The sequence below is a fragment of the Centroberyx gerrardi genome, chromosome 16, assembly GCF_048128805.1.
Source record: "Centroberyx gerrardi isolate f3 chromosome 16, fCenGer3.hap1.cur.20231027, whole genome shotgun sequence".
Classification (NCBI taxonomy): Eukaryota; Metazoa; Chordata; class Actinopteri; order Beryciformes; family Berycidae; genus Centroberyx; species Centroberyx gerrardi.
In genome coordinates this window covers 9,381,401-9,409,117 of record NC_136012.1, presented here as the reverse complement: position 1 = coordinate 9,409,117, position 27,717 = coordinate 9,381,401, and the positions used below count along the sequence as shown (strand labels likewise).

The 27,717-nt window shown below is 44.8% G+C and overlaps 2 protein-coding genes across 2 annotated transcripts; both read left to right on the top strand.

Annotated features, from left to right (window-relative positions):
- Positions 1 to 166: 166 nt before the first annotated feature.
- Positions 167 to 16,505, top strand: kdm2ab (lysine (K)-specific demethylase 2Ab). The gene is made up of 23 exons (XM_071917086.2): positions 167 to 336; positions 791 to 831; positions 2,882 to 3,020; positions 3,288 to 3,366; positions 3,521 to 3,567; positions 3,975 to 4,153; positions 4,510 to 4,616; positions 4,823 to 4,916; positions 5,191 to 5,344; positions 5,632 to 5,747; positions 6,335 to 6,461; positions 6,590 to 6,888; positions 8,102 to 8,179; positions 8,418 to 8,681; positions 9,590 to 9,718; positions 9,824 to 9,910; positions 10,108 to 10,332; positions 10,665 to 10,694; positions 11,091 to 12,166; positions 12,455 to 12,618; positions 12,813 to 12,959; positions 13,222 to 13,437; positions 14,748 to 16,505. The coding sequence occupies exons 2-23, from the start codon at positions 796 to 798 to the stop codon at positions 14,927 to 14,929; spliced, it is 3,975 nt and encodes a 1,324-aa protein (XP_071773187.2). The 5' UTR covers positions 167 to 336; positions 791 to 795; the 3' UTR covers positions 14,930 to 16,505.
- A 263-nt stretch (positions 16,506 to 16,768) lies between these two features.
- On the top strand, positions 16,769 to 27,709 carry ankrd13d (ankyrin repeat domain 13 family, member D). The gene is made up of 16 exons (XM_071917099.2): positions 16,769 to 17,649; positions 17,783 to 17,918; positions 18,012 to 18,136; positions 18,321 to 18,366; positions 18,984 to 19,127; positions 20,090 to 20,279; positions 21,915 to 21,981; positions 22,660 to 22,741; positions 23,247 to 23,308; positions 23,424 to 23,554; positions 23,794 to 23,951; positions 24,043 to 24,156; positions 24,334 to 24,506; positions 25,175 to 25,254; positions 26,229 to 26,462; positions 27,106 to 27,709. Exons 1-16 carry the CDS (start codon positions 17,566 to 17,568, stop codon positions 27,167 to 27,169), a joined length of 1,890 nt encoding a protein of 629 aa, XP_071773200.2. The 5' UTR covers positions 16,769 to 17,565; the 3' UTR covers positions 27,170 to 27,709.
- Positions 27,710 to 27,717: the final 8 nt, after the last annotated feature.

The following is a 27,717-nucleotide window of genomic DNA, read 5'->3' as shown; positions in this document are numbered from 1 at the left end:
TAAAATATTCTAACCTTTATTAAATAGCATATATTCTCTCCAATCAGAGTGCTGCTATGCTAATATTTCGGGCTGTAACTGGCCAGTGGTGTAAATAGGGGGTGGGTCATGGGCTCTGGGTTCTGGTTTGTGTGCGTGTGTGTGTGTGTTTTGTGACCAGCTGAAAATGGCGGCTCGAAGCGTCGAATCGTCTTAACTTTATCGCACAATAACAAACATAACAATATACATAGCCGTTATTACATAACATGGGGAGAAACTTAACTGAGAGCCTATACAAGCTTTAATTCGGTAACGTTACCTTGACCACTACCGGTAAACGGACTTCAGACAGAGGTATGATAAAGAGTCTAACAACTGCCGTAGAGCTAATGTCAGCTAGCTAGCTCTAGCTAGCGCTAACGTAGCCGACGACTTATGAAAGGGACTGCTATCGGCTAGTTTACATTAGCGGATAACGTTAGTTAACTAACGCCAGCAACTGTAAACATTATTTCGGATTATTCATCTTAAATTAGAGTTGCTCCAACCAGTGCTTGTGGGACCACGTAACACACTGATGTGAGACTTCCAATTTTACGTGAATGTTAATCGTTGTGTGCTTGTTGCTAACGTTAGCTTGCTTGCTAAAACAACACTGTTCGCTAACGATAGCTAGGTTCACTAGCTAGCTTCTCTACAGAGAGAGGTCGTGTTTCTACCCGACAAACTGTCAAAACAAAGTAAATTTTGACATGAATGCGTTTTGTAATTAATCTAACTTACTTCCGAAACTTTGTTTCTCTACTAGAGATTATGGAGGACCCGCATACACGTTACAGCAAACGCCTGGTGAGTAGCTCCCCATAGTACTAGTCTATGTTTACAATGTCATTGTTATGCGCTTTTCTTCAAGTTGTGGGTGAACCCCTGGGATAACACGAGAATCAGTTGACCGGACTGTAAATTCATTGTACTGGCTTGTTGTGGACTGCTTTAAATCAGCACTTTGTGTAATGTCAACCATTCACCTCTGTTGTTTTGGAAAGCCGTTTGGTACACTAATAATGAACCTGTCTCAAGACAGTGAGGGTTCAAGACAAGTTCAAGTTCACTGTCAGCCCTGACGGAATCTGTGCTGACCTTGCTTCACCTCGCTAACCATTTTTTACCAGGTTGAAAAATAATGAAAACAACTGGGACAAGCTCAATCTCTGTCTTTATTCATCGATACTTAATAGATTCTGATGGTTGACTAAATGAGATCGAAACAATACATAATTGTAGATGAAATAGGGCTTTTGATGCCATTATTGATGGGTCTTGGGAAGTATGTGTAGATCTAGGCTATTTGTTGAAGACAACAATGTCAAACAACAGCACTCAATCAGTTTTACTGCAATTTATTGAAATCCATTTGTTATTTTTTATCATTTTGTATTGAAATCACAATGGGTTTTCTATCATGATAATTATTGCGATTGTGTTGTATAGTTAAATTCCTAGGTTTTGTGCATCTGCCAATAATTCATGGAAGGAGCATCAGAGTTTAGATAATACCATAGTTGTGGTGAAGGGATGGGGGTGGGGAGATTTGAGAGTGGGGGTGTTGTGCTTTATCCATCTGTCTAGCCAAGCAGTAGTGCAGAGGGTGAATGGCAGCGGGGGAGTAAGGGGGGCAGTGTGTGTAGAAGATTAACCCCTGCTATTGTAATGCTGTATTGTTTGGTTCCCACATGAACTGTTGAGTAGCTGGCTGACTGATCATTGTCAGTGTGGATTCATTTATTGTGGTTTCATCCTTTCCTAGGGTGAATGCTTTTGTGTTTTCTCATTATTAGATTTTTCATACTTCTACCTAGGGCTGGGCGATATGCATGAAATCAATATGATAATCATAAGGATTTTTTAAATATATCTATATAAGTCATTATATGGCTTAGTTATGCGAAATCACATCATGTCGAATAATCAAATTGATGTTCATCACATTGAACTGCATGTTAATATTAAGTGTGTTAAACAAAAGTCTGAAATGTTCAAATAATATTCCATAAAATGTTTCATCCCTCATTTTGTCAGTTTTAAAATAAAATTGGCTTGTTATCAGTTTAGACAACAGAATTGTGTATCGCCATATATCATCTACTATATATCATGATATCATATCATCACGATATGATTCCACTGAAAGATGATTAACGATAATGAATTATTGCCCAGCCCTACGTTTACCAATAAATCAAAGATCAGGGACAGCTCCTGTGATCTTAAAAGATGAAGGATCCAATGAGGACATTTAAAATGTCAAGCTATGTTGCAGAAGGCTATTGATATTTACTATTTTGCACCTCTCTTGGATATAAATGCTCATAGTATTGATATATTATCAGAGAGATGAGAACCAGTCAATGAGTAGTTTAGTGTTTTATTTCCCCCAAGGGTAGTTTGGTGGGAACTCTTGCTGTGATACCAATTGTCCTTTGGTTGGTACTTCACAGCTGAAATACACCCGTAGTCATTTACAGCTAGCTTGCTTTCGCATCTAGTTCTCTTACCAAGCCAATCTCTGAAGCCCTCTTTTAATATGTACTTGTGGCCATATGTGTGACTTTTACAGGTGAAGTCTATTGTAAACAATGGTGATCCATCCGGCATTGCTATCTGACTATTGGCTGCTATAGTCTAGCTTTATCGTGATACTGAAATATCTCCAGTGTAGTCAGATGTAAGGCTTAGAGGGCGTGTTGTGGAGGAGGCAGAAATTTGCCATGGTAAACAGCCCAAATAGCTCACTGCAGGTTATTCCAGTCCTCTGCTTCCGTCCTCTTTCTCTTGCTCACTGCAAATTATATTGTTCAGCTCTGACTCTGGGTTAATGGAAATCTTTTTCTGTCACTAGCGTACGGGCACGCGGCGCCGCTACCAGGACGATGGAATCTCAGATGATGAAATTGAAGGGAAACGGACGTTCGACCTGGATGAGAAGTTGCAGTGCGACAGGTTCAACTCTGACCTGGTCAAACGCATGGAGGGCAAAGGTCAGATGTCAACTTCTAACTAAGAAAGAGAATTTTTTTTGTATACTTTTTATGAACCAGTTCCTCTATATACCTAATGCTATGAGAAGATAATTAAGGCTAGCTGTTGTATGGGCTTTGTTGCTTGATGATGCAAGTTTTGAACCCTGTAATAACGGACTACAAGTGTTGTCCCTGTCAGTTCTGATGATCTGAATGTTATTTTGGCAATTCAAGTTTGCTGTTTTAATAACTCTGTGGCGATGTCTGTGTGTATCTTGTTTCTAGACTTCACATTTGAGTACATTCAGAGGGAAGGGCTCAGGGACCCCCTTATCTTTGAGAAGGCAGACGGCCTCGGCATAGAGTAAGTTGCTCTAACTTATTGTTCATTCATAAATGTATACTCTGCAAAGTTTGTTTTAAGATTAGTTCAAAGCAAATATCAATAAGCCTGTTTGATTATGTATCTGGGGGAGAAATGGAACAAAATGTAACAAGGAATCACCTCTCCCTTGCAGAATGCCAGACTCTGATTTCAGCGTGAGCGATGTCAAGTTGTTTGTTGGTAAGTTCCTGTTATGTGCTCTTTCAGAGTAAAGGACAGCATTCCTTTCACTCCCATATCCATGTAAAACAACATACCATATGCCATTTGCTGGGCATTTTAATCCAAAATGGCTGATATTACCATGTGTGCATACATTTTTAATTCCAGTGGGTATTGAATCCCCAACACTGGTAATGTTATTGCCTTGCTCTACTCATTGGGCTATACAGGACCACAAATTATGTTTTGTTATAAACAAATAAAAAAACAAGACATAAAAGTTTCCATCTCCTTTCTTTATCCTGCATTATTATGGCTACATTTTGTGTTCTATCACTATGTAATTTGAACAGCCTCTCTTTGATGTCCGTATGTTAGACCGGCTAACGGGCTCAGTTGCTGACCCTCTTTACCTTCTCCCACAGGCAGCCGGCGCATTGTGGATGTGATGGACGTGAACACCCAGAAGGGCATTGAGATGTCCATGGCCCAGTGGCGCCGCTACTACGAGACACCGCCCTCAGAGCGTGAGAAGCTCTACAACGTCATCAGCCTGGAGTTCAGCCACACCAAGCTAGAGAACCTGGTCAAACGTCCGGCTTCGGTGAGAACACGCATAATCACACACATACTCAAGACCTTGAACTTTGTCAAATAATCCAGATATGCAAGTAGTTTTAAGCCACAGCACAGTTCTCATTGTCACATTACCTAAAGCTCACAAAGACTGGCTAATTTCCCTAATTACGTGCCTGTGTTTTTGACATTTTACAATACATTTTCAGTTCTTAGGCTCGGCCCCAGGGTAGAGACCTCCTGTACATACAGGTGACGATGTCACTTGTCAGTTATAGTCACACAGTTTTTGCAGGACACTGATCAGATTGTCATTGAATTTGTGGGCCTGGTTCAGACAATTTGTATGTACTTCTTTACCAATTTCCTCTCCTAATGATTCAGGTGGATCTGATTGACTGGGTGGACAACATGTGGCCCCGCCATCTCAAGGAGAGACAGAGAGACTCAACCAACGCCATCATAGACATGCATTACCCCAAAGTACAGAAGTGAGTAGATGAAAGACCTCAGAAATGCTTTACGTTTACTGTGCTTTGGTTCATGCATAATTCTGATCACATTGTACGTCAGTGATTTCCTGATTTTTAAATCTCTTTATGCCTTTTCATTTTTCTCCTTTCCATCTCAACCTTTTAACCTCTTTGTCTTTACCGTGCTTTTTCTTTTTCCCTCTCCTTCTCTCCACCTCTCCCAGGTACTGTCTGATGAGTGTGCAGGGCTGCTTCACAGACTTCCACATTGACTTCGGAGGCACTTCGGTTTGGTACCACATCCTGCGAGGAGGAAAGGTCGGTCTAGGTCTTACACCAGATGAACTGTAGATTGTAGAGTTTAGCTGCTTGTTGTGATCCGCTGGATACTTTTGAGAAGTTTAGAGTGCCAGCTGCCTATTTCAGTTGTGCTGACACTAGTGAATTGGTCAAATCTGATCTTGGCCAGACACTCTGTATTGCTTTTCAACTTCCTCTCAGCATAGGTTCAACAAATTTTGCAACGGATTTTGCTTTATGTCTTTGTTGACCAAGAACTATACATGTGACCTTTAACCCCGGACCCATGCAGGTGTTCTGGCTGATTCCGCCTTCCCCCCAGAACCTGGAGATGTATGAGAACTGGGTTTTATCAGGGAAACAGGGAGACATCTTCCTGGGGGACAAGTGTCATGACTGCCAGAGGATAGAGCTCAAGCAGGGCTACACCTTCATGATCCCATCAGGTATGCTACTACAACACAGCACTGATACATACATATACAAACATCGTTCTTCTATCCTTCTGCAGGAAAGACCTCAAGAATCTTACTTTCACGATCCCATACCCAAAACCTTATCAAAGCCTTACTTTGAACTCGTGTCCAACTTTAAAATGTAACTCTTTTCCTTTTCTCAGTAAATTATGTTCTTTCAAGGGTAGATGAACATGGCTATACACCTACATAAACACACACACACACACTTCACCATCTCCACACACCACCACCATCCTGTGTCTGCTGTGTTTTAGGCTGGATCCATGCCGTTTACACCCCAGAGGACACGCTGGTGTTCGGGGGGAATTTCCTCCACAGCTTCAACATCCCGATGCAGCTCAACATCTACAGTATTGAGGATCGCACACGGGTGAGCAGCACCTCGCACGCAGACTGTAGACTTGCCACTACTAGTGATGAACAGTTCTGTCTTCACATATTGGCGATTACTTCAGATTTTGTGATTATGCAAGGCATGATTCAGAGGCTGATTCTGTTGACTTGCATGTGATTAAATCACTGAGACAAGCAAAATTGTAGTGACAGATTCATTTCTCAATAGTGTGACTTCTTTCTTAAGAAGTCACATTTCTTAAGAAGCATAAGGCTGCAAAATTAAATGTGTGTAATCATATGTTGCAGTTTTAGTAATCGTATATGGATGACTTAAAATGTCCACTGTAACTGAAAGTAGTCAAGATGGTAAGATTAATAATTTTGTTCCTCAAATCATCAAGATACATAATTGTGATCACAGTATCTAGCAAAATGTTCAGGATCAAATTTTCGCTATAACCATGCAGCCCTAAATACACATATCATTTTTAGTTTTTTACCAAATGTCACTATACAGTACATACTCCAGTTTCCTCTTTTTTTCATTTTTTTTTTCTTTTCTTTGTTTTTCTGGTTCATGTCGTCTTGATTTGATCCCTTGATGTTGTCGTCTTCCTCCAGGTGCCAGCGAAGTTCCGTTACCCGTTCTACTATGAGATGTGCTGGTACGTCCTGGAGAGATACCTCTACTGTCTGACCAACGTCTCCCACCTCACCCCCGAGTTCCAGAAATACTCCCTAGGAATAGGTGAGGACTGATGCACACACAATTACAAACATCACTGCCCTTGTTTTCTTTTTAGCTAATTATTTCTCACATACACACGCATTAATTCATGCAGTCACTGACACTCCATCCTTGCTTCCCTCTTTCAGGACTGACCCGCGCCGACTTCGAAGCCAACGTCCAGGCCAGGAATGGCACCTCCAATGGAGCCGACAGTGACACTGAAAACGAGGAGAGCAAGGTCAAGGAGGAAGAAGAAGTCAAAGAGGAGGAGGAGGAGGAGGAGGAGGAGGAGGAAGCTCAAACCGCTAAGCCTCGGCCCAACCTGACCCCCTTTGAGCTGGAGGGCCTGTGGAACCTCCTGGGGAAGCTGGAGGAGCTGCCTGCCCACAAGAAGTGTGTCCCCGCTGGGATCAGGAACGCCTCGGCCCTGCTGCAGGACATGAGGGTGGGTGTCGGCCTACTTCCTGTAGAGTGGTGGATTTACACAGATTTAAGAACGCGTGAACTTGCAATTATTTAAACAGATTACACAGTTTGTCATAGGGCTGTGCAAAAAAATCGATGCAGCTGAGTATTGCAATATTTTTTTCCACAATTCTGTATCGATTTTCCAGCCCCTCATATCGATACATTAAAAAAAAATTATTCATGTTTTAAACGGATTTAAAATGTCCTTAAATTTCCCTCAAATCCCTTTGAATTAAATAGTTTTGACTCAATTTGTCCGCTGAGTTATCAATATAATGTGATGTACATATTAGACTACCCAGGTGCAGGGCAGGAATTAACGTATACCACGGCCAAACGGCCAGTGCCGTGGATGCCCCGGAGTGTGGCCGTAATGCCCCTTCTAAAATTAACTATCCACACGGCCAGTTTGGCATGCCCTGTTTTGAACTGGCCGTGGTGCCCTTAAAAGAAAGTTGCGGATTTCCTCATTTAAAACTACATGCGACGCAGCAAATAAACAAACTCACATTTCCCAGAGTCTCTGTCATCACGCTGGACATCAACAGTAGCAAACAGCAAAATGAACCAGGTTGAGAGCAGCAAAAACGCTGTAGCAGTAGCCTGCATATGAGGCGTTTAGGGAACATCGGTAAATTGTAACTACAGAAAATAACCTGGGTTACACTTACGTTATCGTGTGTTACTGGACATGTAACTAACTTTGCAGTCTGAGCCATCTTACATATGTGCTGTATCACACTGCAGCACTTAATTTTTCTATTAGGATATTTATTTTGTTGAGGAAAAAGGACTGAAAAAAGGATTTTAATAACCATTGGTTTTGGCCTTGGTGCCCTACATTTTGCCCGCGATGCCCCAATAAATTTGTATTTATCAAAGGCCAAAGTGGCCTTGCCCTAAAAATGACTTAATTCCAGGCCTGCAGGTGGTACACAGCAAGTTGTATTTTCAGCTCTATTTTTACATTTTCAGTAAATTATGTAGAGTATTGCAATGTATCGTATCGCAATGTATCGTGATACAATCGTATCGTGACCCATGTATCGTGATACGTATCGTATCCTGAGGTCCTTGCCAATACCCAGCCTTAGTTTGTCATTTGTTTGCCTAGCAAGTTGTGCCTTGGTACAAACCTGAATATTTTTCATCTTCTTCCTCTTTCTTCTCCTTTACCCTCCCGTGTCCAGGCTCTTCTGAATGAGCACTCCAGTGATAACCCCAAGCTGTCCTACACAGGAGAGCCCATCGTCAAGTGGCCTAAAAGGGTGAGCAGAAAACATGTTTAAACACGTTTTTAGCTACATAGTTTTACAAAACAACTAAGTAGGCTTACAAAGATCCAGGCCACAATTCCCTGTTGTAGCATTAGGGCTGCATCATATGGAACGAGTATTGTATTGCATTTTAGCAAAAAAAATTTGCAAAATCGGTGGAGTCATAACAATGATAATGCTTTTTACCGCAATGTATGGTAATACCAGTTATTGTCCCATCCCTATACAGCCAATGTGGTACCAGCCACCCACACCCCCTCCCCCTGTCCTCTACCGTCCTCGGTTGGGCCCCTCCCTCCACAAGCCCCTGGTCCCGCGGCCAGCCAAACCCGCCTCCTCCATTTCCGCCCTGAGGCGCAGACGGGTGAGGTGCAAGCGCTGCGCCGCCTGCTGCAGGAAGGAGTGCGGCACCTGCCAGTACTGCCACGACATGAGGAAGTTTGGCGGGCCCGGCCGCATGAAGAAGAGCTGCATCATGAGACAGTGTCTGGCGGTGAGTTGTCATGCCCATTAATGTATGTGTGTGTGTGTGTGTGTGGCATCTTGAACCCTCTGGGGCACCAGCTAAAGAAGCACATCTATGTGTGCGTGTGTGTGTGGTGTAGGGCTGAACGATTTTGAAAAAATATCTAATTGTGATTATTTTGACTGATATTGCAATTGCGATATGATTTGCGATATTAGAGGGAATGATAATTTTTACATCATTATTCTCATTTTCATTGAAAAACGTATTAAAATGATTATGGTGTGATTTTTGCGGGGATCTGTACCAAACAAAGATGTTTTTTAAGTCTGTAGAATATGATGTGTAGGCCAGGACATCTCTGCAGCACAACAATATTTAATTTAAAATGGTATTTTGACACACATTTCGCCTTTAACAAATATTGCGCCTCCTGCGATTTGAAAATTGCAGTAGGCCATATTGCAATTTCGATAGATTTTGGATTAATTGTTCAGCCCTAGTGGTGTATATACTTGGTTGGGCTTATTAATCCCTGGAAGCAGTAATTACACTATTTGTGATATTGCTTTTCTGTTACATCTCCAAAATTGGGGATTGCATCCTGTCCTACCTTCAAAAATCAGGATTCTCTGTGAATGATCAAGATAACCAAATGGCATCGATGTCCAATGTTTCTGTCATTCTGGTGAAAATTAATTGAGGGATGGGGTGGGATATAGATATTGGATAATTCAACTACAGTCTGATATTTATATGGGGTGATAACAAAAGTAACAAGCTATTTTTTGATTTGTTACTGTAATATTAATACCCAAATTGAAAGGATAATTAATTACACTACTTGTTACTTGGAAAAAGTTATTAAATTACCATGTAATGCTCAACAACACCCAACTCTGCGAGGTAGTAACAGCTCCCCTGTCTTCCACTAGCCTGCCTTGCCGAACACGGCGCGGTGTGCCGTGTGTGGAGAAGGGGAATCTGAAGAATCAGATTCCTCCACTCACACACTCATGGAGTGCTCTATCTGCGCCCAGATTGCCCATCCTGAATGCATCAAGGTGAGTAGGGTTCAAACGTACAAAAGGTTATACAAAACGGCGTTTGTGTATCAAAGTTGTTTCTTACTTACTAGCTGTTTCTAACTCTTAATTCTTCTGTGTCAGGAACCTGGCGAGGGGAGAATCAACAAGGATTTGCCGAGCTGCTGGGAATGTCCCAAATGTTACCAAGGCAAAGGCTCAGCCTCAGAGGTACCAACACACATCTGCTCTTCTCTCTCTCTCTGTCTCTCTGGCTCAATCGCTCACTCTCTGACTCTCAGGTACACTCGTTACTCTCGACATTGTTTCCTCCCTTCTTTCCTGTAACAGTTCCTACCACCAAACATATGGTTGGCATTGAAGACTGAAACCTGTCTCTCTTTCTGTTTTTGTCCCTCTCACCTCAGTCTTCCAGCGATGAGGGAAGTGTAGAGTCAGAGGACTCAACCTCCTTGCAGCCGTCCAAGCTCGCCCACCGGGAGGGCATTGGTGTGGGTGAAGGGATGAGGAGGGGGAGACGCGGCAGGCCCCCATCCCGACCCACGGCACCCCCACCCTCTCAGAGACTGCTACTGCAGCATCAACAGAACCGCAAGAGAGCGAGTGCGCTGGAGTTCAGACTCAGGAAGAGGGTAAGGGACTGGAGAGTTAATAAAAGCCAGAGGGCCTATATCAGGGTTTTCCTGCAGTGGGTATTTTTTTTGCGACTGGAGTGAGAATTCTTATATTTCATTCTGTCATTAAAGAGATCTTAGAAAGTCTTCACTTCACCTTGATAAAGCTTGCACCCTGAAATTGGTATGGCTGATGCCACTAATATGCAACTTAGCACATTCTACCAGGGCCACCTCCAAAGACCAAAGACCTATGGTGGCGGGAAAAACACTGTACATGTGTGATTATTATGTTTTCTCTTGTTTGTCATTTATCTTATTCTGCCACCCCCCTTTTCTTTTCATTGCAGATAAAACTGGAGCGCAGCAAAATCTTAGCGGTAAGCAATGTGCATATCTCTGCAAAGATTCTGTAACGCAGTTGTGAAGTTATACAATGGATATGCAGTATTATACAAAGGGTAGTTTTGGCCAAGCAATTTGCTTTGTCAAAAATATCGTCCAACCATTTCCATTAAGCACAGTTGGCACTGCTTGATTAAACATTGATCTGGTTGCTATGTGGTAGGGAGTTGTTAAACAGTCTTTTATGTATTTTTAACAAAATATTTCAGAAGGTATACATTTGTTGATCTGTCACATATTATCATTATGTATGTTGCAGTACAACATACAGCATGCTATATCTATGCTATATATCATCCTCGAAGCTTATCTTTCCTTTTTCATTGCCCTCTTCCTTTCCCTTTTTTCTCCTCCCCTCTCCCTCCCAACAGAAGCAGTCTCTAGATCGTTCTCCCAGGCTGCTGGGCTCCAGGCTCCTGTCCCGGCTGCGCTCCCCAACCAGCAGACTGTCTCGGGGCAGAGGCCGGGGGGCCACCTGGGGGAGCGGCTCGCCTTACCGCAGCTCTCCTGCAAGCACGGCACCCTTCCAGCAGCAGCAGTCTTCCCCCAGTCTGGTACTGGAGCAAAGGGGAGAGCCCCGCAGAGGGAGGGGAAGGGGGGTGAGACTGCGGGGGGGAGGGGCAGGACGAGGGATGAGAGGAGGGAGAAGCCACGGAGAGATGGAAGAGGAGGAGAGCGAGGACAACAGCACCAGCAGCAGCAGCAGCAGCAGTAGCAGCGACGAGGAGGAGGAGGAGGAAGAGGAGAGGAGGGAGAATGGAGGAAGGGGAGGGGATAAAGAGAACCAACCGCAGGCGAGGAGAGGAGGAAGAGCAGCCAAAGAAAGAGGAGAAGAGGAAGGGAGCGAGGTGGCCAACCAAAACGGAGCGGAGGAGGACGAAGAGGAGGAGATGGAGCAGGACAGCCAAACGGGGGACAAGGACGGCCTGGTGAAAGGCTCGTATCTGAAAGTGACACTCCAGAGGCCATCGAGGGCCAAGCGGGACCCATCAGCCATCGTCCCCAAACTAGAGGCGGCCATCGCGCCCCGAACCGCTGCTTCCACGATGCACAGCCAGTCCAGGGCCCTCGTCCGGCCCCCCATCAGAAACCACGGCCCCCGCCCCGAACAGCACTCGTCGCACTCTGATAGGCACACCCCACCGCACACCCGCAGCGGACATGCACACTCTCGCGCTTCCCACCCAGAGAGGCTGGAGGTCTCTAAAAGAGCAAGGCCGGGCCGGCCAGCTAAACTGAACAATGGCGCCTCCTCCTCTTCGTCCTCTCAGATTCCCCCGCTCCGCATCCCCCTGTCGGCCCTGCAGGAGGGAGGGAGCGAGGCGGACAGGGAGAACGGAGGGAGCGGGCCGGGCTGCGAGAGGGAGGTGTGGGTGTCTGTCTTCCGCTACTTGAGTCGAGCAGATCTCTGTGTCTGCATGGCTGTCTGCAAGAACTGGTACAAATGGTAAGACTTCATCAGTCAGTATCATAGGCACAGATTTTTTTTTATTGCAAACTCAAAGAGTGCAAGTGTTCACATTTAGTCATGTTAAGTTTTTCACCTTCAGTTGAGGATCACATTAGTGTATGTGTCTATAATGTATAGAGGCTATGCAACCCTATGCTCTATTGATGTTCTATTGTTTTGTATATAATTATAGGGTTTGTGTTGGTGGGTCTTTGTGAAGAGACTTAATTCTGTGCAAATGGATAACTGGATAAATGTTTTTGCCTTGTGTGTGCTTGTCCTTAGGTGTCTAGACAAGCGGCTGTGGGCGCGGATTGACCTGAGCATCAAGCGCACCATCACTCCCCAGGCCCTGACAGGCATCATCAAACGACAGCCGGTCACACTGGATCTCTCCTGGACCAACATCTCCAAAAAACAGCTCAGCTGGCTTATCGGCCGCCTGCCTGGTAGGCACACACATACATACTTACACACACACAAAATCCCAGGGTTTTCCAATGAACTCTGAATCTCTCATGTTTACACCAATAACTCCCATTCCTTTGCAAAACCTGTAACAGTGGTGATGGTATCACCTGAACCTCTCTAAATCTCTAAAAATGCACACTAGAGTTAAACTGAACCCTCTCTTGATTTCCAGGGATGAAGGATCTGATGCTGTCAGGTTGTTCTTGGTCGTCCATTTCGGCTCTCAGCTCCCCCGGTTGCCCTCTCCTCCGTTCTCTGGACCTGCGGTTTGCCGACGGGGTCAAAGACTCTCAGATCAGGGACCTGGTCACCCCTCCAGGTGAGTAGCCCCAGAGGCTACAGTTTGATTTGCAAGTAGGTGTTTGCTGGATACGTATGATGTAAGCAATAGTTTTTTCGAAGAAGAATTAACTCCCTACTTTCTACCCATCACATTCCCTCTCATTTCCCCTTCTCTTTCCCTATCTCTTTCCCCCCCAAACTCTTCTGCAATCTCCTCCCTCTTGTTCCTCTCTATTCCCTACTCTCTCTCTCCGGTCTCTTCCCTGTCCTTTCCCCCTACACCCCCCCCTCTGTTCCAGGCTGCGACAACCGCAGCCAGTTGCGGACCATGCAGTGTTTCCGCCTGGCGGGCCTGGACATCGGCGACTCCACCCTGCGCCTGGTGATCCGCCACATGCCCCAGCTGACACGACTGGACCTTTCCCACTGCAACAGCCTCAGCGACCACTCCATCAACCTGCTGACCGCCGTGGGCTCGTCCACCCGCAACACGCTCACAGAACTCAACCTGGGAGGTGAGAGGGGGACGGAGATGGGAGGAGTTAAGAGTCAGAACATGAACGGGAATGGACAACACATACCCACACAAATAAACTCATTTTTGGGATGAACAACACACACACTATCGTTGACTACGTTTACAATAATCCGAGTATTGACCTTGTTCTAAATAGAACGCTAGGGAGCATAGTCCGATTAATAGGACAAAGGAGAATCACCGGAGCACACAGACAGTTTAAGCCTTTATTGAAGGTGCAAATACACTAATGTTTTGATGCCCACAGCATGGTGGCAGCTACAGCCTCACCCGAAAAATGTTGAGACTTTTTTTTTCTGGTGTCAATCATCTTTTTCCTCTGTAAACAAGAGAGCATGCATGGTCAAACAGTTGGATTGCTGCTTGTCGTAAAAAGCTGCAAATACTCTTGATAGTGTGTCATAGTTGGATTAAGGTGTGTACATGTCTAAAGTACCTTTCAATAATGTGACTAAAATCAGAATAGTCCAAATGTCTTAATGCAATTATGCTTACTCCGACTGTGACCTTATTCAGGTTAAGGCAATCAAAAAATGCTGTTTACAATTTCTTATTCAGACTGTTGTCTTAATCGGGTTAATATTTGATTACTGCTGTCTAGGGCTGTCCCGAATACCATTTTTGGGGCTTCGAAGCTTCAGTGAGAATTACCCGCGAATATTCAAAGCTCCGACGGGGTGGTGGGGTGGTGGGGGCGCGCGGGGGGGGGGGGACAGCATAGGAAAGCCCTGTGTTCCACGGACTTTTCTGGCAAATATACATTGATGTGGGCGGAGATAATCGGCCTTTTCCGGACGTGTTTGGACGTGTGTTAAGGTGGAAAACTGACTTTTCCGGACGTATTTGGACCATGTGTGCAGGTGCACGGAGATTCCCGGTGCGTGTACAGTGATATCTGGTAATTTGCGACAGTATACGAGAGTGAGCTGACATTTAACGAGGCGTGTACAGTGACAGAAATCTCCGGTACACAAAAGTAATTACGGATGTGTGGCGGCCCGAATATCTCCTGGCACGTCGCCAGACATGTCCGGATACAGTGCGTTTCCGTACGCATGTACAGGATGGAAACGTAACTTTTCGTCCAATGAATTAAAAAAACAAAACAAAAAACGCAGCATTGAATACTGATTTGGACGTCGATTACCATGGCAATGGTAGAAGCTTCGAAGCATTCGGGTCAGCCCTACTGCTGTCCATGTAAACGTAGATTGTATTATTTTAATTTCACTAGTATTGACTTGTCTTCAGTTGTTTGAGTCCGCTGTCTGTCTGCTCCTCTTCCAGGCTGCAGTAAGCTGACAGACACTTGTCTGAAGTATCTCCGCCGCCTCTCTTGCATCTCACTGCTCGACCTGCGAGGCTGCAAAGGCGTCTCCCGCAAGGCCTGCGAGGCCTTCATCTCGGAGCTGTCCGTCAACACCCTCTACTGCCTATCGGACGAAAAGCTCATCCAGAGGATATCCTAAAGCGCCCGCCCCCTCTGACAGCAGAGGCGGTGGAGGGGCACAGAGGGGCGGTCAACACAAGACTGTCTCTGTGTGACACAGAAAAAGACTTCAGAGAGTCAGGAAAGCACCTGTACTCTGCAAAAGGAGGGGTGGGGTCTAAACTGGGAGCGCTTACTCATTTACTGGTGATGGTGAAAAGGGGGGGTTGTCAGGGCTGGAGCGATGTTTCTTTTCAATGTTGTATACATTTCTATTTTTTTCCGAGTACTGAAAAAGAGACTCAGGAGTTTCGGAGTTTGGGAATCGACATTGCGCGACAAAGTGGGAGGTCTTTTTTTTAAAATGGCAAGCAATGGGAGAACATGGGGAATTAATTAGCTGTTGTTAGACTACACATCCAGCGGGTAACCAAGTGCTTTATGAGGAAGCTGTCTCCACCCTTCTTTAGGCAGATTCTCACATCTTGACTCCATCACAGACTCCAGCTGTGAGGAGGAGATAAGCAGAGACGTTTGAGATTCAGCCTCGGGGTATTCCTGTTTTGGTGCGTTCGGCTGGTCCCCCATAAACTCTTATTTATGCTGTGACCAATTTATATTCATGATGTGATTTCAGCTACATTTAGGTGCTTGTTTAGGATGGAAAAGGTCAGGGCCAATGAGTATCACAGGGAGTCACAGGCCCGTATCTAATTTTAAGGGTTTTATGATGCTTTGTGCACAAAAGCAATGCCTTGTTTGTGATTTTTTTTTTTTTCCTTCCCATGACTAAAAGCGAAAGGTCTGTCACATGTCACAACTTGGAAAGTGAGATACTGAAACAGCCTGTGTTTACCAGTTGTACGTATGACTTGGTCAGACGTTTGGGTGCAACTTCCCAGTGGTATACTTGATAAGTATACATGGACCGTCTGACTGTACTGTTAGTTTCAGTCCCACCCTGAGGTGGAGGGATGGAGATGCTGGAGAGGGTAAAAGGACAGTGTGAGATGGCAATCGGCATGGCAACAAGACCACACCCCAACGAGGGTGGGTTGTATTAAGTGTAAGGTTCAGGGGTCAGGGTTAGGCGAGGAGTCGAGTCAGATAAATGGTGCATTCTCAAACAACCGTTAGAATTCAGGTGCTATTATTCCCAAACTCCTCTTGCTTTGTTTTTGTACAGAGATAAAATTTAGAACAAAAATGTTAATATTCTAGGAAGAAACTCCTTCCCACCCCTCTTTGATACACGCATCTTTTGTTTTTTCATGGAGGAAAATGTGAGTACCTACTTTTCACTGAATTTCATTATCTTGTCAAATTCAAATGTAGAAATGTATGATTTTTTTGGGGGGGGTGTGGGCGGGGTGCTCATTTCTCTGTTCCCTTCAAGTCTTAGTGGTTCTGTAACAAGGGTCTCATCCCAGACCCTTCTCCTTGCCATATCCCTAAAAAGAATATAAATATATAAATATATACTTTTGTGTAAATGTGTTTTCCTCTTTTAGAATATGAAAACGGAAATCCTGTAGCATTGTAATTATTTTCGGAAACCTTTTTCACTTTATGTTATTGTTTGTGTTATTTTTCAAGAAAAATAAAAAAAACGGTAAATAAAGGGTAACGGCCAGATATGATTCTTACTGAAGTGTGTGTGAGACATGCATTCATAACAGTCGGTGTCAACTGCATGTTTCTTGTGCACAATTTGGTATTATGGTCGATTTTCTGTTCAAACGAGTTAATTTGTTCTGCAAGGATTGTTTGTACCAGATGAAACATCAACCCCTCCTCAACCCCACCCAGCTTCTCTCCATAACCTGGAAATAAAGCGACGCAGAAAAGGACGCGAAAATAAATAAGTAATGCTCCAGCTGTAACTTGCTTCATCTCCGCAATGCTGTTTTGCACAAGAATAGGGCATCGTTTTGTGCTTCGGGGGTGACGAGACAGATGTGATTTGGATTAAATGTGCGTCTCCTCAGCCAGGCAGGCTGTGTGTTATCGGCAGCAGCTGTCAACAACATCGGATCGGATCGCTTCAACTCGAGTGACCTGGATGTGAAACTGAAATGAGGCCGAATCTCGGTTTATATTGACAGCCCGAAACAAACCCGCTGCGATATAGACAGAGGATAGTTGCAGTAGCAGCGGTTAGCTAACTTATCAGCCGGCATTTTCACTATTATTTTTTCATAAAGAATATATCCATCGTAAACGATGGACGAGGCTGGAAGTGAAATGTTGGCCGGCTAGCTTTCTTGTAGTGTGCAGAATGGAAAACAGGTGCCAAGAAAACAATGTTGTTGTTAGCCAGTTAGCTAACGCTAGCTCACCAGCTAGCTAACAAGACTACAACAAATTAAGGGCTGAGTTAGCCTAGCTAGCCATGCGTTTAAATGAGCACAGTATTCTAGTTTGCTAGCTAATTAGCTACTTTGACAGCGCTGCTGTCTGACAGGTTTTGCCAGTGAAACTCTTCCTCCTGCATTGCAAGTTGCAAACAAGCTTTTAACCATTTGCTGCTGTGTTAAGTAAGCTAGCTAATCAGCTGTGCCGATCGGCACTGAACTTCCTCGCCACAGTCTGCTGTGTGTCACTGCAATCTGCTTTTTGCAGTAGGCATATTGCAAACAGCTTTGCAACTGTCAAACTACCAAGCGAACGACAACCATGGCTCAAGAGGCGTTTCCCCTACATTTTCTGGTCTGGAATAATCAGTACCTGGAACTTGATCGAGAACTGCAGAAAAAAGAGGTAAATAGGCAACAACGGTTTATTTTGCAGTTGTTGGACGATGAGTTTTACAGGTGCGCTTGTTTTGTCGCACTGCATTGCGCGACGCGTCGCGCCCCACTGATCCTGATGTGTGCTTTGTTCTGTTCTGCAGCAGGATGTGGAGCGCTTGGACCCGAGGGGGCGCTCCCCGCTGGAGCTGGCCGTGTGTCTGGGCCACCTGGAGTCAACCCGGGTGCTGCTCAGACACACTGCAGACCCAACGCACTGCAACGCACAGAGCTGGACCAGTAAGTGTCTCCTGTGGCTTTTAGTGTCAGGCCATGCGGCTGCTGAGTGAATGAAAAAGGTCCGCTGTCATTAAATTTGGATGCACGTTTCAGTTTTGCAGGAGGCAGTGAGTACCGGGGACCCGGAGCTGGTTCAGCTGGTGCTTCAGTACAGAGACTTCAAGCGTGCCACTGAGAGGCTGGCGGGCATCCCAGAGCTGCTCAGCAAACTGAGACAGGTAGGACGTCCTCACCACTGGACATTTACTCCTCCTGGTCTGACTGACTACCTGTTGCACCTTGCAAAACAATCAAACTTCAACCACTGCTCAAAACAAGTTAAGTTTGGAACTTCATCATTTAGAAAGCCTCTGCCTTTCTCTAGATTGATTTACCTGTTATGTAATTGACCATATTTTCCAGGCACGGGACTTCTATGTGGAGATGAAGTGGGAGTTCACCAGTTGGGGTGAGTGTGTTCCATTGACCCCCCCTCTCTCTCTACACACACACACACACACACACACACATACACACACACACACAGAGTATCACAGTGGTCAGTTACAGCTCCGCAACACTCAGCGGACTTTGAGAGAAATGACTGGAGAGTCACAGTTTGCCACAGTGGGTTTTATCCAGGACAGGGAAGGTTGATTTCAAAATGTAACCCATCACAGTTGAACAGTTAATTCCATTTTCATCTACTATCAATGTCAGACATTATTTAAAGATCTATAGAACTATATCGTCTAATCTATATAGAACTATAATGTCACTATCTAAATGCCTTTTAGTGTGTTATAGGTAAGAATCTAATAGGTGTAGGAGTTAGACATTTTTTGTAATCAAGTGACCCTAATTAATTACTGACCCTGCTAATCTATCTCATCATATCCACGAGCCTTACCGCTGGCATTTCCTCCTCTTTTTCCTTCTGTTTTCCCTCCGCTTTTTTTCTCTTCTGTCGTCTGTCTTTCCCCCATTCCCTACTTGCCCGCCTCCATTCTCCTTTCCTCCCATCATCCTTGTACCTGTTCTTCTCGTCCTCTTTCCTCTGTCCACCCCCCGCCCCCCACCTCGCAGTGCCCTTGGTGTCGAAGGTGTGTCCCAGTGACGTGTACCGGGTGTGGAAGAGCGGCTCGTGCCTCCGCGTGGACACCACCCTCCTGGGCTTCGAACACATGACCTGGCTCAAAGGGCGACGCAGCTACATCTTCAAGGGCGGAGGTACGTAACGCGCACCCGGAGCCGGCATCGCATAGTGACGAGTAAAAGCCAGACGTTCAGCAAATAGCCAGAGGCCGAGGGAGTCCTTCACGCTGATCATTTGTATGTTCGTAGTTTTACACATTTTGAATAAAGGGGGCAGTAGGAAAGATAGGAGGGGGAGTGAAAAGTTCCCCCTTTACACCTGGCATTAGTACGTGTCTTATATCCAGATTGTCTAGATATGACTTAGCTGGATTACATTTTTCCTCTTGTAATATTTTCATGCCTTTTAAAACTCCTTGTCTCACTTGTTTCCCATCTAAGAGTTTCCCATTTTTGACAAGAATGTTAGTTTTTAAGTTGCTTGCTTTCTGTTTAATTTACCTACTCTTCCTGGTTGGATTCATTCACATATGCTTATTTCCACCTGTGTAGCTCTCTGTGGATTGGTGACACATTGCATTTAATGTGACCAAAGTTGTCTCGTGTGCATTTACACCTGGATTTTATGGGTTTTTGCTCTGTCCCATTTCCAATCTGATCAGTCAGGATGAGAGTTAATGCCAGGTGTGAATGGGTTCAAGGTGTTTTTTTAAGACGTATAGTTAAGAAAGTCCTGGCAGGGCGCGTGCGAGCGTATTCCTTCTTTATTTGTACAGCTCACAGTTATTCAACTGGTGTTCTTTATTTAAAAAGTGAAGTGTATTTAATGAGTGCTCCCCTCGGTGTGTGTCTGGTCTTGGGAGCAGCTGCCTCTCTGCCTCCACCCTGTGGTCTGTTTTGTCTATGGCTGTGTTTTCCAATCTCTCCAATGTCTGGTGAAGCCTGAGAGGGTGGAAACACCGTACTTTCCCTCAATTTGTAATCCAAAATTCTATATTTTTCTAAATTGAGCCAAAGTGGCCTCTTCTGGCTGGCCCTTGGTTCAGTGTGGTGTATTCCCTGCCCTTCCCGCTCCACCTGTGCGCTCCCCTCCCCAGACGACGGGGCCATGGTGATGGAGGTGGACCACGAGAAGCAGGTGGTGTACACCGAGCCGCTGGTGCTGTCCCCCCGCGACGCCCCCTCCCTCCTGGCAGCCATGCAGCCGTCGCAGGAGAACACGGCCCAGAGGCTCACGTCGCCCATCGTCTCCACGCACCTCAACACACGCAACATCGCCTTCGAGAGGTAACACACACACACACACACACACAGATCAGACTCACATACACACAAAACTGACTCATCTCACCTGTTGATGCCGCAGCACAACATGTGTGGTATCACCTTACGCCGGGATCACACTTAATCCATAATGTGATGTTGCTGCAAACCACGTGCAGAGGATCTCATGGCTCAAATGTATTTAGATGAAACTCATTAGACCTGCTTATTGAGCGGTTTATTTAGGGTTAGACAGATATATTGGTTTGCAAATATATCAGATAGATATTGGCCTTTATTAAAAATCAGTCACTGTTACCCACCACCAATATAACAGAGGTGAGGATATGATTTTCCACAACAGCTTCAGCGAGGAAGTCTAAAACTTGCAATGACTCCTCCCTCACTCTGCCTTAAGGAGCTGCTAACCCACCATTAAGAGTTTCATTAGTATGGGTTTCAATGGAGAGCTTGTCCCATGATGTCCCATGAAATGCTGTTATAGAGGCTTTTCCACAATAACAATCTGGGAGAAACACTTGATGCAGTGTACTTGATTACGTGATTTTTATGGCATCAAATTGAAATACACAGAATACTGGCTATCAGCAGCTTAAATCCAAAAAGTATTGCAATCAGCCTTCAAAAAACCATATCAGTCAAACACTAGTCCTGATAAAACATACATTTGCATTGCAACTCTAATTCACTTTATGAAAGGTTTTCATCACAAAAACTTAACTATGAACTATTTAGAGCTATTAAAGGATAAGGCCGGTGTTTTTTAATGCATTGCTTACCGTCAACAAATCCTATGAAAATAACAAAATCAACAATGTGTTTGCTCTACTCCCGTTACTTTCTGACTTCCCACGTACCGTTTTTAGCCGTCAACCCGGAAGTCATTGGTTCCAATTGTAAGCTAAAAACCTTGAAATACAGCTCACAAAGACATAGTTTCAATTTTAAAAATCGCTAACTGTTACCACGAAAAGTCAGACTGTTGTAGTTATTACCAAATCAAATTAAAATGGGAACAAATTCTTCATTACGCCGGGGATTATTTTTGGTGCTACGGAACTACTTTCCTGAGATTGCAAATGTGTTTACAGCCGGCTTATTAAGCTGTTTGAGGAAAAAGTCGGTTGCCCAGAGCAACGGCATGGCTCTTTGCCGTGTTTTCATCGTTTTTTTAATACAATGGAGTTCTATGGCTGCTGGGACATGGCTGCATTGGGCACCGGCTACATGGACGAGACTTGTTGGCAAAACAAAATCATTGCTGATTTTGTTATTTTCATAGGATTTGTTGACGGTAAGCAATGCATTAAAAAACACCAGCCTTATCCTTTAAAAATGGCAAAACAACATTTTTATGACTCATGTGACACCATCACAACACGATGTAACCGCTATGAACTTCCATTTGAGAGTAACACACTTAACACATCAGGTGTGATCCTGGCCTAATAAGGTAACACAACACACCCCTCATCACACCACCTCCCCACAGTTAACACCATACGAATCACAAGGCAAAAGAGGGAAGGATGCACATTGATGGTAGCTAAGCCTCATTCTGTAACAATATACGAATGCTGACAACCTCTGTCCTGCTCCTCCTTCCCATCATTTCTCCGCCTGCTGTTGGTTGTTCAGGAACAAGTCGGGGATCTGGGGCTGGCGCTCTGAGAAGAGCGAGGTGGTCAGCGGCTACGAAGCCAAGGTCAGTGTCTGCTGAGCAAAGATGATATCAGATGGTATTTCCAGATAATTCGTAATGTTGGTTTTAACCTGCTTGAAATAGCAAGGTGGGATAAACCACATACAACAATACAGTGGGTGCCAGAAAGTAGAGACCATTTGAAAGTCAGTTCAGTTTTCTGTGATGACACATTATCTGACATTATGTGAATTGTCCCGATGTAAACCTCATCTATCTGATGATCCAAGTAGATTTAAACAAACAATTATTTGCAAATGCCATTTGATCCACTTACCTACCGGCTGCTGAGAAGTCTCTAAAACATTCAATAAATATTTAATAAAAGATTTACACAATGATGACTGTGTGTGGACTCAAAGAGACCATTAGCTTAAGAGATTTTTTAATGGTTTAAACACTTTGTTTATCCACGTTTGTCCGGTTGTGATCGATAATCATTTTTGCAAAGGAGACCTGGCTAAGACAACAGCATGTTCAGCTACAGACAGAACAACAGGAAAAATATTTCACAATATGCTTTAGGCTCTCTCAAAGAGACTGAGAGACAATAGCATGACAACAGCTTTTTCAAGGCAATGACTATTTACCATAAGTTCATGTTTTATAGCCATAAAAACTGCTTTGAATTGAATGAAGTGTGTAAGGATCTGCCTTGTTCCTTTGTGTTGTCGGCTCCAGGTTTACAGTGCTACCAATGTGGAGCTGGTGACTCGGTCAAGGACAGAGCATCTATCAGACCAAGACAAGTCGAGGAGCAAAGGTGAACACACACACAGACAGACTTTACTATTGGTTTTCCCTGTATATTTGGCACAGAGTGCAAAGCCATATCATGTAAGAAAATCTTTAATAAAAGAAAGAGACAGATTTCACTTCACAACCAGTGTTATTTAGTCAGATTCAGAATACATTTAAGATTAAGTTGTGAAAATTAAAATATACCCATCGCTTAAGTAAAGTTACAGTAAGTTTGTTGCTTGGAGGGAAATGTATTTTTGACTGGTTATACAAATGATAAGGAAACGCAGCACCTGTAGTGTGTGATAGTAGCGTGCAAAACGGTTGTATCTTGCCTGCCTCTTTACTTAAAGAGGCAGGCACTTAAAGAGGAGAAAACTTAAATCTAAAGTACAAATACAATTATTTTGCACACATTTTTAGCATGGAGGATAATGGTCTTACCGTGGCTGGCTGCCATGGTAGAATACATATAGTGGAAACACTGCTGTTTACACTCATGATCTTCTTACCTTATTCCCACCCAGGCTCAAAGACCCCTCTGCAGTCCTTCCTTGGGATAGCTGAACAGCATACTGCTCACAATGGGGTGAGTGTCCCTGCAGTGCTTAGGCATCACGTCTACACAGCACCCACAGCCTCACTGGATGGACAGATGCACTTAGAACTGACTGTCTCTCTGTCTGTCTCTGTCTGTCTGTCAGAGTAACGTGTCCCAGTGTGCCAGCCCCCACAACCCCACAGCCATCACAGCTGAGGAATACTTCAACCCGGAGTTCAACCTGAACGGCCGGGACATCGGACGCCCCGTCGAGCTCACCAGCAAAGTCCAGAGGTATGCTGTCGCCACGGCAACACCGTGGCAACACACAGACACCCAGACACCAAGGAGTGCAGATTGACCATCAGTGACCAGACCTCCAATCCCCTTAAGAACATTACATTCTTTATTATATGAAAGACAAAACTGATTTTGGATCAGTAAATCTTTTATAGAGGGTTATGCATCTTTCTCTCTTCTTCCTTTCTCTCCTCCTCTTCTGCTCTTCTCTCTCTCTCTCTCTCTCTGTCCAGGTTTAAAGCCACCCTGTGGCTGAGCGAGGCCCACCCTCTGTCGCTGGCCGAGCAGGTGACGCCCATCATCGACCTCATGGCCATCTCCAACGCCCACTTCGCCAAGCTGCGTGACTTCATCACCCTGCGCCTGCCGCCGGGCTTCCCCGTCAAGATAGGTGGGTGTGAAGGGGTCAAGCGGTGTGCGGCGGCCCCCCGCTGAGTCCGCGCCTCCTCTCTGAATGAATGAACTCTCCCTCTGCCCTCCAGAGATTCCCCTGTTCCACGTGTTGAATGCCAGAGTGACCTTCAGTAACCTGTGTGGCTGCGACGAGCCGGTCAGCTCCGTCACCGTTCACACACCAGAGGGCTCCGCAGAGGGTGGTAACTATCCACTCACACACACACACACACACAGTGCGGGCTAGTCACTGGTATTCAGCATCCCTGTCAAACCTCCACAGATATATTGTAGGATTTTGTGCTATGCGGCAGTGAAAATCTTACTTAATGCACCTTTAACTTGCAGGTACAGTACAGCTCTACCCCCTCTCCCCTCAGGTCAGCCTCTCCCTCCCTTCCACTGCGAGGTGGACCCCTCGGTGTTCGAGCCCCCGCCGGACTACACCACGCTCGGCCCGGGCCGCAGCGAGCCAATGAGGGACGAGGACGACAACCTGCTGCAGTTCGCCATCCAGCAGAGCCTGCTGGACGCCGGCACAGAGAGCGACCAGGTCAGAGCGAAGCCTGCCTGTTAGATACCAGTTTGAGTCACGATTTAAACAACTCGTAGGCTGCTACGGGACTTCATGCCACCACAGTGCCTGCTTGGTTCTAAAAGAATTCAGGTCCCGCGGTCAGCCGACTTCTGCAGAATTGTCGAGGAAACTTGTCCAGACCTAAATCATGTACAGACCCCTAGATGTTTGCGTTTTTTATCTATCTGTTTTTCTTTCAGTTTTCCTCTATTTTTTCTTCTTTTTGTCCTGCACGATGAAATGATCCTTGCGTTCATCCTTTGATCCTTTCCATCTCTCACATGTGTTATCTATCCAAGAAACTTGGGAGAATGATGCATTTCACTATTGCGCTCGGGCACGCTGATTGGTCTAAAGGGGGTTGGGAGGCTACAAGTGAAAACAAGGTGACATATTTGTCACTGATGGGCCTTGAGGGAGGATGCATCATTCATGGAGGATGACATATTCACTGTTGCTGGTTCTTTCATTCTTGTATTTTTCTTCTTTTCCCCTCCACATGATACAATGTTGTTTTCTCTAGGCAACAAAGTGTCTCTTTAGTGCTGTCTTTGCAGAAACTAAACCACTAAATCAAGTTTCCTCCACATGTAAAGCCAGCTGTAACACTCCAGTGTGTGTGTGTGTGTGTGTGTGTTTTGTAGGTGACCATCTGGGAGGCCTTGACCAACAGCCGCCCGGTGCCTCAGTCTCCGCTGTATGAGGAAGACTCCCAGCTGGAGAGGTGAGCTGGCCTGACTTCTGTGTGTACTAATATCTTAGGACTCTTCATATAAGCCTTTACCTGTCATGCTACCTTGATAGGAAGAATTTGGAGGGAAGAATACCTGGACGGGCAGTTTAAAATGGGAAACTACTACTTTAACAAAATACACCAATGTTTGGAAAATCCAAGTCTGTCTCAAATACAGAAACCAGAGAGCCAAGGTTGTCATCTTTTATGTTTCATTGATATACAGTCTGGAGCTGCTTGACATCCTCCATCCATCCTCCGGTGTTTTCTCAGCTCTTACATCCAGAAGAGCTTGATATTATTACAGTGCTGCCATGGACCGATTCATACTCACTTGTCTGTGTATCCACCTGACAAAGATGTGAGGGTGAACCTGAGGCTGAATCTTCACTAATACACGCCTAACTTGGAATAGTTCCAAAGTGGAAACTCGATGATGTTCCCCTTCATCAGGACGCTTCGCTGTAAAACAACATGTAGTCCACTTAGCAGAGCTTCAGGCTGTCATCAGACGGCTTAGTTTAGTTTAGCATGGTTTAGCAGAATGTATTCTCGTACAAGATGCCAGATTATTTCTTGAAACTACATTAGGAAAGGGGAGGGAGGTTTGAAGCTCACTCTAAATGGGACGTTGATCTAAGTTTACAGGCTGAGATGAGAGCATTTATTGTTATTGTAAAGCCATCACAAGGTTTAGCTCATGTCTACTCGTAATTGTTCCTTATTCAGGGAAAACTGGCATGTGAAGTAATTTAATTGAATATCTCTGGAGAGAATTGCCTGATTAGCCTCTTTCTTTCAGCCTTCTCTTGGGAAAAGCGACAGTCAATCATGCTGTAATTAAGCCCAACACTGAAATCTTCCTTCTTTGTTCTTTTAGGATACTTCAGTGTGTCAAGTGTTCATATCTTCTTCTTCTTCTTCTTCTTCTTTCTTGCCCCGCTCTGTGGTTCTGCCTCTGCCAGGGCGATCCAGGAGTCGCTGTCCATCTCGCTGGCCAGCAGAGAGGGGGAGGACACGGCCGACCCCAGCCAGCCCTCCTCCGCCTCCCCGCTGGACCCCACTGCCAACTCCCCGCCCTCCTACAGCACGGTGGCCGAGCCGCGGTTGCCGGGGCCCTTCGGCGTGGCGACCAGCTTCGACGAGCAGCTGCGCATCGCCATGGAGCTGTCGTGCAGGGAGCAGGAGGAGATGGACAGGTGAGGGGGGGAGGGGAGGGAAGCGGAAGTCGACCTCCAGGCGCACACTACACGACTTCAGGCCCGATTTAGCTTTCCCAGACAGGTTTTTGAGATTTGAGACCATGGCCCCATGTCGGAGGTTGCGCTGTCACTTTTGAATGAATGAATGACATTTGATTTTTAACTAAACCCCAAACCCAAATCTGTGGTGAAGATCTAATGGTGAAAAGTAGGGGTTTATTTACTATTTAAAATAAATACATAACTATAAGATGTACAGTAAAAATGCCTGTTTCAGCCTGTTTCTGTGGCCAGGATGTGCCTACTGAGCCTGTACCTTGTATGTCATTTTCTGTCTCTCACTAAGACAGGCATTATACCAAGCATTATTGGAAGTGTGGCATTGCTAGTTTCAAACTCATTCACATGGCTTTTAGCAAGCCATCAATCTGCCAACTCATACCCTTTCACACACAGATCACTACTGCTTCTGTTGCTAAGCAACACAAGACACACACGTGTTTGTTTACACTGATCAGCTGACTATTACTCCAGTCTCCAAAGTCAGGTTTATAGCACAAGAGAAGGCTACACCACACCTGTGTTGGTAAACGACTCGCACTCTTCCTCCAATCAGCTTTATTTGTGATCCCTGCCACAGGAAGCAGAAGGAGGAAGAGGAGGAGCTGGAGAGGATCCTTCAGCTGTCACTCACCGAGAAGTAATGTCACGACAACAACGATGGAGGCGGGGCTTCGTTGGGGAACAATCCTCTTCTTAATTTATTCTCTGTTTGATTTTTGATTTTTTTTTTTTTTTTTTTTTTTTTTAAATCTTGAGATGTTAAGTTATTACAGATATTTTATTTGTCTGTTTCTCATACAAAGGCTGCTACAAGAGAGCGTGTGGGCCATGTGGGGGTGAGTGAGTGGGAGGATGACAGATGAACACAGGTACTCTTAAACACTACAGCGACCGAGGAGGCAAAAGGGAGAGAGTCTTTGTTTTTCTTCTTCTTTTATATTTTTCACAATCCTGCTGTCTTCATTGAGTGATGAATGATCCTTCAACTGTAAACCTATAATATATTAAACTATCGATGATACTGATAATGATGAAAAATAAGAAATGACCATTATAATGGAATAACTGATAAAAATATGATTATAACATTTGAAACATATTTATGTTGGCTGAAAAAAAATAATAATTATGATCCTGAAATATTGTTTTGTGCTTTTTCATGCTTATGAACATAAGAATAAATACAGGA

Bases quoted from the DNA above. Each gene is read 5' to 3' on its own strand.
- ankrd13d (XM_071917099.2), top strand. From the start codon at position 17,566: ATGGCTCAAGAGGCGTTTCCCCTACATTTTCTGGTCTGGAATAATCAG. The intron at 24,157-24,333 runs GTAACTATCCAC...CTCTCCCCTCAG, and splicing joins AGAGGGCTCCGCAGAGGGTG to GTCAGCCTCTCCCTCCCTTC. The intron at 25,255-26,228 runs GTGAGCTGGCCT...TGCCTCTGCCAG, and splicing joins GAAGACTCCCAGCTGGAGAG to GGCGATCCAGGAGTCGCTGT.
- kdm2ab (XM_071917086.2), top strand. From the start codon at position 796: ATGGAGGACCCGCATACACGTTACAGCAAACGCCTG. The intron at 5,748-6,334 runs GTGAGCAGCACC...GTCTTCCTCCAG, and splicing joins GTATTGAGGATCGCACACGG to GTGCCAGCGAAGTTCCGTTA. The intron at 9,911-10,107 runs GTACCAACACAC...CTCTCACCTCAG, and splicing joins GCAAAGGCTCAGCCTCAGAG to TCTTCCAGCGATGAGGGAAG.